This window comes from Schistocerca americana, chromosome 1 (assembly GCF_021461395.2).
Source record: "Schistocerca americana isolate TAMUIC-IGC-003095 chromosome 1, iqSchAmer2.1, whole genome shotgun sequence".
In the NCBI taxonomy this organism is placed as follows: Eukaryota; Metazoa; Arthropoda; class Insecta; order Orthoptera; family Acrididae; genus Schistocerca; species Schistocerca americana.
The window spans coordinates 499,587,104-499,598,430 of NC_060119.1; the positions used below are offsets into that span (position 1 = coordinate 499,587,104).

The 11,327-nt window shown below is 42.9% G+C and overlaps 1 protein-coding gene across 1 annotated transcript in view; it reads left to right on the top strand.

Annotated features, from left to right (window-relative positions):
- LOC124624262 overlaps positions 1–4,559 on the top strand; it is a 343,631-nt gene extending 339,072 nt beyond the window's left edge. The window contains exon 3 of the mRNA XM_047149096.1: positions 712–4,559. Within this exon, the coding sequence (XP_047005052.1) occupies positions 712–995 (284 nt within the window). The 3' untranslated portion in view covers positions 996–4,559. The remainder of the gene's footprint in view (positions 1–711) is intronic.
- The last annotated feature ends 6,768 nt before the right edge of the window (positions 4,560–11,327 follow it).

An 11,327-nucleotide genomic window follows, 5' to 3' on the forward strand; every position in this document is an offset into this window, starting at 1 on the left:
TCCGTTTTGTTGTCATCTGCACCACCCTTCCAGCACAGTGGTACGTTGACGACATTCTTCTGCCCGCTTTGTAGCCTTTCATGGGAAACCATCCAGGGATTACATTTCAGCAAGACAATGTCCGCTCGCACAAGGCGAGAGTTTCTATTACTTCTCTTCGTGCTTGCCAAACACTACCTCGGCCAGCAAGAACACTGGTTCTCTCTGCAGTTAAGGTTTGGAGGATTATGGGCAGGGCCCTCCAACCAGCTCTGGATTTTGACGATCTAACGCGTCACTTGGACAGAACTGAGCATGATCCGCAGGAGCACAACCAGTAACTTCGTAAATCAATGTCAAGCAGAATAATTGCTTGCATAAGGGCAAGAGGTGGATAAGTGCATTACTGACTTGCTCAATTTGTGAAACCCTTTGTCTTAAATAAACCATCCAGTTGTAATCATTTGTTTGCCTCTAAGTGTACATTGCGCCTACTGATTTCCGTCGCATTCGGATAATTCCTTCGCGATGCGTCCTTGTTTTTTTTTTTTTTTTCCACCTCAGAGAGCAGATTGTGACCAAATACCAATTCGTAAGAACAAATTTGTTCTAAGAAAAAAATGTGAGTTGTTGAACTACCCTCATAGTTTATCTCACAGAGGGAAATAAATAATATCCGCTATGACTAGAGGCGCTTACCATGCCAGCATTGGTGTTTGTTTCTGCCAACAGAGGAGCAGGGCCTGGTGGTGAAACGAGAGTGCGGCCTGGGGCCGTGCGGCTTCGACGACAGCAGCATGAACCGTGGGCTGGGCCTGGACGGCTGCGACCGCTCCAAGGACGAGTTCTTCTGCCTGTCGTGCTGCACCACCAGCGGCTGCAATAAGAGCGCCGCCCGCCGGCCGGCCGCCTCGCCGCCGCCGCTGCTCCTGTCGCTGCTGCTGGCGCCGCCCCTGCTGCTGACGTCACTCCGCTCCCTCGGCCCCTGCGAGGCCGTCGGCGGCGCGGCCTTCTAGGGTCCCTCGCGCGCCGCGCTCCGCTAGGGAGGCGCCGCTACCGGAACTTCACCTGCCGTCTGCCCGCAGTCGCCGCACCGCCAGACTCGGCTATACCTCAGTGTGGCCGGTGCCGGGACGACCCGAGTTATTCCCTTCAGCAGCGTTAGAATGCAGCACTGTTGCACTGAGGCTTGGATTAGACGTCGACATCAGCTGTAGCTAGCTCTCATAGCGCCGTGCTATTACCACAGTCGTCTACACATCCTACCGACGAACAGAATTTCTGTGTTAGATTGTAAACAATTACAGCAGCAGTGTGCATGTGTAGTCTCGGTTGATGGAATTTACCATACGTTTACAAATTTTTGTGCCAAACAGATTACTTAAAATTTTAAAGACGCAACTCTTTTACAAAGGATAGTATTTATCCGCAGGGTTACCTGAAGGCTTATTTAAACGTGCAGTCCTTGTAGTTAGTCATATCTGTTGTGGATCTGCAAGCAATACTACTAACCTGTTGCCTGCCCATCACACTAAATTGGCCACACCTGGTCGTGAATGTGATCGCGAAATCATTGTCTTTCCATCATCGTACCGTGTTGTACCTGTGCTTGCACCTTCAGGCATCACCAGCTCATATTTTTAACGTGCTGTATAAAATTTTCTCCTTGGGTCTTCAACTTCATTACGTCGCTGGCTACCGATGTTTCGAGTAAGGGACTTTTTGCCATCCTCATCTGCGTGACGACACTCTACAGATTTGGTGGGAAAATCTCCGTTAGCACGCCACTTTTAGCATTGGGGTCGGTTGCAAAGGACGTAGTTCAGTCCAAAGTTATCCTCAACGGTATCCTTCGCTGTTTCTGCGGGTCCGATTCCGGGAATAGTACAGTGACAACAGCCACCTTGAGAAAGAACGTGATCTTATCCGTTCATATTTATGGCTTTGTGACCGTCGAATCACTTATCTTGTATTGTCAAAACGTCGGCATTTCACGTCGATTTGCGTTATTCTGATCAACGTTTAGTTTCGTACTACGTATCAGTACATGCCGTTAGAGGACCATCACTGTTGACGCGGACGCTGATTGTATTTACGCATTTTTCCATTATTCCGTATACAGTCCAGTTACATGCTGCAGCAGAGATTTATATTTGGCATCTATACTCTTAAAACTACATTATTTTCGATATACTTTAAATAATCGAATGTGCTAATTGCTGACTTAGGTCAGAATTTGTATCTCCCAACATGTAATGCATATTTTACTATTGCAGTACCTCTCGAATGCCCCATTGTACTTTGTGCTCCAGCATCCCCATATCCGCATATCATTCAAACTTACACTTTCCAGTTTTCAAGCTGGACTCTGTTGTGGTGGGCAGACCAATGGCGCCGAGTTTCTGCGTGGGCCTTAAGGATGTCTTTACATAGCATTTGCGTAAAATCTCACTCATCTCCGTTGTGCAATACTACTAACCTGTTGCCTGCCCATCACACTAAATTGGCCACACCTGGTCGTGAATGTGATCGCAAAATCATTGTCTTTCCATCATCGTACCGTGTTGTACCTGTGCGTGCGCCTTCAGCGATATCCTTTCTCAGCATAGACTCTTTCCGCCTTGTTCCCGTTATGGTCTAGCCTCCCGTATTCATGTCCACTAAAGAGTATCCATCGCTCTGAGAATATACTTTAATTATTGTAGGCAATCGGAGGCAAACACGTCAGCCAGAGACGCCGTAAGATCATCATCTGCCACATTATCATTCCTCGCCACCACACAAAAATTAAATGGGATAAACAAATATCTAATTTGAAATTACGCACGAATGTGTAGGTTATATTTTCACTAAATATTATTACCATCTCAAACACGAGCAGTTGAAGTGTTTATCCAGACCGAAGACTTAAGCAAACCTTATATGAATTCTAGAGTCCATGCGTAATAGAACAGTCGTCTAGGTGGGCAATTCTACTCTCGCCAATGCCACACAATTACATCTGCTGCTATATTCCATTTAGCCCTGGAAAGTATGTTCCCAGTTCCGTCATAATCGTTGGAAGCAGAAAGAAGAATCTTTCGCCGCGACAAAACTGCTCATTAATCGATCGGACGAGCTCGGTTGTTTGCTGCGAGCGTGCAACAATCTACTGATCGGGCAGATGAATTAAGTACTCACAGACGATCGTGTGACAACGTATTGGGACCCTGACGTGCTAGAAAATTAACCTCTGGTCCTCTTCTTCTGCTTCGAGTTGTGGTAAGACTATCATGTTCTCCAAAGATGCTGAAGTGAACCTCTCATGCCAGCACACACGCTTTGAAATGACAGCACGGAAACTTACAGTTTCTCTCTCCAGAAAAGATGAGAACATTATTACCTTATGGTTGGCTTTGGTGGAAATACAGCCCTCTGAAATATTATTGTAACTTGTAATCACCTTGCACTTTCATTGTGGCTATTCACCATGCAGCGGTAACGGATTGCGTATCTGAGCCGCGGTAAACTTCCGTACAACTGTGGTGTTTGGTCTCGCTTTCATCACAATAATAAATTATAACTAGAAGCAGTATTCGTAATCTTACATTTTCAAAACAGAATAACCCATCCTAAAAGTGATGGCACCAGTTTTCATTGCGGTACCAAGGTGATAATTTATAGTTGTCACTTTCGTAGATCTCTCTGCTCATCCTTTGACGAGCACTTGTCCAGTAAATAAGCAGATCTCTGGCTACTATTGTGTCGAAAACATGCGGACCGTCAAGTAATTTTGGTAAGACCGATTGTAAGACCGTCAGCAGTAAAATAAGACAACAAAAACAAAAGCTTGAGAAAACTGCAAACTCTTCAGCCAACCATTTGTTTGTGGCTGTGTACTTTTGCTGCAACTTTTGTCGGTGTGGGAGTGGGGAGCCATCACACCCGACTATACTCCGCTGTCGAAGCTTTACATAAATGTCTTCCGTCATTTTGCAGTTACATTTTCATTTCATGTTCACCTGTAAAATAAGCAACCGCATCATTCAGAATCCAAATGTATGAGCACAAAACAACAACGATCTCTCTACGCCCCACAGAAATTTGACATATATATGTGACTGCATATTAGGTTAGCGCAGAAAGAACCTGTAAATAATATTAAACATTTTCAGTTACTTGTTATATAAATTAGAATACCAGAGGGATGTAAATGTTAAGTGGACGAAAGTTTATCCCTGTACCGTTCATTATTAAATATTAACATTTCATATATACAGTCATCCAAAATGCAGATCTGTGAGTCCTTGCTTTTGAAAGGAAGATTCTTGATTTCGTTTGTTTGAGATTTTCCGTGTTTTTAATTAAGATTAAACCAAAGAACTTTTGATAAATTTTTCTTCTAACAAAGTCAAGTCCTTTCATTCACGATACTGATGGGAATATTTTCTATAAAAAAGCGTTTGTCATTCCATTTACTTACAGTGTTACAGTTAATATCTACTCTTGTAATATATATAGTTAATACTTACGATAACTGATACTAAAGCAATATTATCGACAGGATTTGATTATCTTTTTCAAATAGATTTGTATTATTACTGGTGCATTATAATGATATTCTAACTAAATTTGTATGTTTGATATATCTTGCAAATCTTGTGTGAATAAACTCATAGAAATTAATATCACAAATAATTTTATTTATTTCAACTTTTCAGGGAAGATAGATACTGACGCAGTTTATTATTTAACAGACAATAATGCTTATTTACTTCTACATGGGAGAAAATTAAAAATCAGAGATCCCCAATTTACTTTTTTTCTGATCTGTAACACTACAGTTCCAAAAAATCGTAATCAAAATTTGGTGCTCGCTCCTACTAGAACATGTTTACCTAAGTGTTTTATTGAAATATGAAGTAGATAATTCAATTTTACACAGTCGTATTATTGAATAGTCTCCATGACTGTATTTTCAACTCTCATAGCAACAAAACTAATCCGTAACCATATACTGACATTTCTGTTTGCGAGACCTAGATACCTTCAGATGACAGACTTGATACCTTGTTCGACAACATGTAGCACTGAGGAACACAGCACCATTAGTTGTTCTACAGTTTTGTCCCAATTATAGTGTATGACAGCTTGGTGGAGTGTGCTTATGTCAACCGAAGATGTTTCTAAGACTCAGGAATGCCTCGTAAGTAATAAATTTAAATTTAGTGTCACATAGTTTTTGTTGTTTTAAAAGGGAATTGAGAGAATCGTAAGTAACGTAGCTCATAATTCTATGTACTCAGGAAGCTTTCTCACTTAGGAAAACTGAAAGTAGTGTGTCTGCGAGGTAACTATGAAGACATAATGGCACGTAAGGGTGTCGAAAAACTTACTGCAAGTTCTTTTATGCATTCACGGCCTTATGAAACATTTGAAAACTAAAATTCAGCTGAAATTACACATTAAAAATGGTTAAATTACTTTTAGTCACAAACGTAAAGGAAGCTGTCGGTGTTATGTGTATTCACGTTAAAAAACATTCTCGCTGTGTTTGTGTTTTCTTTATGTTGGTATGGAAATACCATAACCGTAAAGGGAGGACAGATTAATGGGGCAAGTACAAACGCAACCAAGTAGCATAGGTGAAACATTGCAGAGGGGTACAGCATTTGCAAAACAAATTACAGACGCTGATGGTTGTAGTAAGAGTTCAGAAATGAGGTTAGCACAGTAAAGGAAACGATGGTGTCATGCAGGTGCTACTCAACCGAAATAGTGCACACAACACAGTACCAGAGATCATGTAAGCGGTACCGGTATCATGATGTCGTGTTAAGAGGATCCTTAACAAAAGTGACAACACGAGCAACCTCTGCTTGATCAAAGCGCAGACAAGTCTAGTTTAGTTTGTCGTCTTTGTCTGACTATTATCTATCCACCTGTCAACGAACAGCTGTATGACACTAATACTCTAGATAAATAAGGAAAACGGGGAAAATAATTTATAAAGTTTTGAAACTTTGGAAGAACACTCATTTGAGATGCATCCCTCTCCCCTACCCCTTAAAATAGCTTTCTTTCCTTTTTCACTTAAAAAAAAAGATTAATTTTTCGAAGACATCTGTATGACGGAAAATATTTCTGGTGAAATTCTACCCAAAGCTGGTACATGCATATTTCAAGCAAGATAATCAGTTTTCCAGAATTCTGTTTGGAAGATTAAAAATCCTTTAGCTTATGAATTTGGCATAATTTTCAACTACAGTTTTAATTCAGTTAAATCTTTCTTCCTTCCTCCATAACTACTTGCCTTTCATAGGTATAGAAATCTGTATATAGCAAGTTAGTACTAAAATCCGAAGGTAGAGCACAGAGATGGAGAGAGAGAGATAGAGAGAGAGAGAGAGAGAGAGAGAGAGAGAGAGAGAGAGAGCGATAGAGAGAAAGATTGAAATTAATTTTATTGTTGCATTTATTGATGTAGAGCATTTAGTCTAAAGTTTTTTGTTCAACATTATGCACCTTCATATTTGTGGTGTGCGTGCTGTAAGACCTTCGGTACACACACCACCAGATTATTTGACTTGTCGCTCTAACGAAGTAGGCGAGTGTCAGCAATATGTCTCGTGGTCTTATCGTGGCATGTTTATCTTCTGCCATTAGGTCAGACGATAGAAATGCCACTTGCACGCTTAGAGTAGCATATTGACGGTGACCAACTTTAAACAGAACTTGATTAATTTTCACACACATTTATTAAAATAATAAAAAACATAGACATTACGTAACTTGATTCTGGATGTTGTTTACAATTGACAATTTGAAGTTCCTTTGGTCTTGATACGTTAATCTTATTCTCACATATCTCTGATACTTGACAAAGTGTCTATACATTTTCTTCATGGGTATGTACAGGAATATGGTAATCTTATGAAGCGCAGACTGAAACTTGACTACAGACTAATGCAGACTGACTATACTGAGGTCTGTACACTCGTTATAATACCTCGAGCGTTCAGGTATCACTGAGCGAGTGTGATCCGTGAGGAGAAAAGGTTCTACGTTAGCAGCAATCTCATTGGCTGCGTTACATATTAATACGCGGATCGGCGGAAGCAGAATTTGGTCCGTCTCTAGAGGGAGACAGACAACGGCGGCGCCTGCGCTGTTGTGCTTAGCGGGGCGCGCTCTAGTGGGAAAGTTGTGTACGCGCTGACTACGCGGAACTATGTACACAACAATATTTATATTGAAATAAAAATCATTAATCATGAGAAGTAAGTTTATCGTAGAATCAATCAGCCCTTACTGTCTTTATAATACGTCTGCAATCATCATATGTACAGCACCTACATAACCAAAAGTCGTTATTACGCACCTCAGTATTTATATTGGAATCAAAATCGTTTGTCATGAGAATTAAGAATTATTGTAGAATTAGTCGGCAATTACTGTCGTTATAATACATTTACAGTAATCATATTTACAACAAGTACACAACAAAAATAACGCAAAATCTGCAAGAAGTAAGGCGTTATATATAATTATTTACCGAAAACGATCCTCCAAATCTTCTTTCACATCACTGTGAGTCACGTTAGTGCGGCTTTGTCCCCGGCAGCCTTTACACATTGTTGTGCAGTGTATTTCAGGTTTTACACTTTCATTTTCTTCTGCAGCTTTGAGTGTACCCCCATGAAATCAGCAATGCTATCTTATCTGGTTATTGTTTCATGAGAATTAGAGAGAAGGATGAGTTTTATTCCCTGCAAACCCAGTACTGTGATTCAAGCTGTTGGCCAACCGTAGCTGTACTTGATAACGAGTACACAGAGTTGCTTGCCGGAGCCACAAGAACATTAGAACAAGCAGAGTATGACCCCCATCCTTCCATTCCTTGCTGAAACGTAACAAAGTATCCAACGCCTTCGTCACATTTGATGTCTCATCTTCCGGAATTGATTTATCGCAAATAAGACAGGTTGTAGGGTCCAGCATTTTTGTTGCCTCTGGACTGTCTGGTTTTCGCTAGTGGTATATATTCTGTGCGCAGCTGACGACGACTCTTATTCTGTTTACAGGTTACGTATTGGTCTCAGTACAAGAAATAATATCAGCGACATTGCTAGCTACAAATAACTTGCGAGGATTCAGTAGGATAAAACAATATGTCTTTTGGTCCTGTAAAACTATCGGGCGCCTTACTCGTCAAAGATATACTTAATATGTTACTCAGGCCAAGGATTTCGAACAGATTTATTGCATCTTTTAAATACATAGACCTCTTCAACTTAAATGATCTCATAAGACTGACTCTCTTTCGTATCCTTTTGAGATTCCCTTTCTGCCAGAGTCGTTTAGTACGTAATGCAACATATATATTTCTGAAAGCAGGTCGATACTATTCAAGATTCGAATATACCATATTATTCCCCAGAACTTTGGCTACAAAACCCTGTTCTTCAATGCGACGGCCTCACGTCACCCTGCTGTGTGCCACCCGTGTGTGAACGCATGGTACCACTCTACTGGTCGACATCAGAGCTAACGTCTTGCCGCATTAATAACTCCCCCATCATCCACGTACTGCTTCCTGCGAAGTGCCTGCAGTGGGCTAGACAGATGGAAGTCGGAAGGTCCGAGATCCGGGCTGTAGGGTGGATTAGGAAGAACAGTCAAACGAAGTTTTGTGAGCTTCTCTCTGGTGCGTAGATTTGTGTGAAGCCTTGCATTGTCATGGCGACGAACACGCTGGTTTCATCGGCTTCCTGAGTGTGGCACAATACACTCCATAGTCGACAGTTGCACCATGGGGGAGGACCTCAAACGGAATAACACCTTCAAAGTCCCAGAAGACTGTCGCCATGACTTTAACGACTGACGGTGCGGTTTTGAACTTTTTTTTTAGAAGTGAGGTGATTTGGCGCCACTCCATGGATTGCCATTTTGTTTCCAGTTCGAAGTGATGAATCCATATTTCATGGCCTGTGACGATGCTCGGCAAAAAATTGTCACTATCAGCCTCGTAAAGTGCAATCAGTTCCGCGGAGATGGTCCTTCGCTGCTCCTTATGGCCTTCTGTTAAGCGGCGAGGAACCCAGCAGGAAGACATCTTGAATACCCTAAATGGTGAGCAAGTGCGCAAGCACTACCAACAGGTACATCTAGTTGAGCGGAGAGGGGTCTGATTGTGATCCATCGATCACCAGGGATGGCAGTGTCCGCACGTTCCAACATTTCGGGAGCCACAGTTGTGTGCGGCCGGCCGGCGTGCGGGATATGCGGCAGGTCTGCGCGACCTTCTTGCGGTAATGACAGACGCCTCGCCCAACGACACACCGTACTTTTGTTCGCTGCCAAGTCTCCGTAGACATTCTACAAGCGCCTGTCAGTATCTGCGATGCTCTGATTTTCCGCCAAGAGAAACTCAGTGACAGCTCTCTTCTTGGCCGGCCAGTGTGGCCGAGCGGTTCTAGGCGCTACGGTCTGGAACAGCGCGACCGCTACGGTCGCAGGTTCGAATCCTGCCTCGGGCATGGATGTGTGATGTCCTTAGGATAGTTAGGTTTAAGTAGTTCTAAGTTCTGGGGGACTGATGACCTTAGAAATTAAGTCCCACAGTGCTCAGAGCCATTTTGAACCAGCTCTCTTCTTGGAACGCACCTCCGTTACAGACGCCATTTTGAAGGTTACGAGTAGCGCCTTTACCTAACAGATCCTCATGAAACTGTAGGGGCTGAAGCAAGAATATTCCACATTCTGCATTTTTTCAACCGAAATTTGGCTAGAAAAGGAAGTGTTGCATTGCCTATTGAACGGCCCTTGTTGACATTTTTCTGAAGAAGAGCTCTGCTTGAAGTATTCTGTAGAATGACGTATGGCGTTGGAGACTGTCTGCTACACCTGTGCTGACGTCACAGCAGCTGTCGCTGCGTCCACCACAGCGCACGAATCCCAAAGAATATCTCAAACAGAAATTGCGTAATACATACAGAAACTTAATCTTGAACAGGTTATGTAAATAAGCCACCGATTAACAAAATGGAAACCTTATTTAATGGTAATTAGTATTACTCCAAAGCCACAGGCCAGAATGTTTGCTCGTTCATAGTTCATGCCGAAAGTACAGAAATTTTAAATCAAAGCAGATATTCATAGAAACCTTCCCAAATTTCTGTACCCTCACAACCTCTCCATATTGAGCGGGGTCTTTGTTTGCTTCCGAGGTCTTTCCAGAGGTGTCCTGGCAGGCTATCTCTTCTGCTACCGCCAGCTCGCGCAGTCTGTTTCCCGTCACGCTTTGCCGCAGGATGGGCCGCCGGCGCTGGATTGCTGGGGCGGGCAGAGGCTCGCGGCGGTTATTATCTCGGCGGCACACAATGGCGGGACAACTGAAAGAGAGAGCCGGCCACTCCCGTAATGGGCTCCTTTGTCGCGCGCCGCACCGCGCAGCTCGGCGCCGTGCCGGAAGACCTCGCGTCCAAAACACCCACAACCTCCCTGCTTTCGTTCATCAGCCACTGCCAGTGGCTCTTAACATCTAAGTTGAAAGTCCAACACGTACACTGCCTTGAGTTTTCCCCTTGCGTCCGTTGTATAGACGCAACTAAAACAGAGAAAAATTTCGTCAACTACAAGCCACAGGTTTCTGTCACTGGCCCAGAATTTTTAATATTCATATAGTGCTACCGTTCAACCAGGTTCCAGTATGAAAAATACCATAGGGTACCCTGATTGCCGGCCGGAGTGGCCGAGCGGTTCTAGGCGCTTCAGTCTGGAACCGCGCGACCGCTACGGTCGCAGGTTCGAATCCTGCCTCTGCCATGGATCTGTGTGACGTCCTTAGGTTAGTTAGGTTTAAGTAGTTCTAAGTTCTATGGGACTGATGACCTCAGAAGTTAAGTCCCATAGTGCTCAGAGCCATTTCAACCATTTGGTACCATGGTTACGCTGATGATCTGATAATAATAGTAGGTGTCAACTCGTCTGGAAAATTTAAGGAAAAGCGCTAGGCTAGTTCCCCAAAGGCTAAGCTAAGCTGTCGGACCACAAATGAGAGTGACACATAAAGTGTGTCTCATAGGGTTGGGTGGAATATAGTCTGCGCTGGAGTTATGCAGACGTGGGCTTGTGTAGCAGTAAACACGTAAATAAATTCATCAGTACCTTACAAAAATAGAAAACTGGTAATAGTGTACTCAACCATCTTGTCCAGCAATAGTCTTTAAGAAAGGGGGCACCAGACAAACGGAACAAAATTAAAATTTCTTTCTGTGCACTAGTATTCGTCGACCACAATATCTTGGCACTGCAACTGCAAAATTATGTTGTATCCAAGGAAGTGCTAAAATAATTCAAAAGAAATA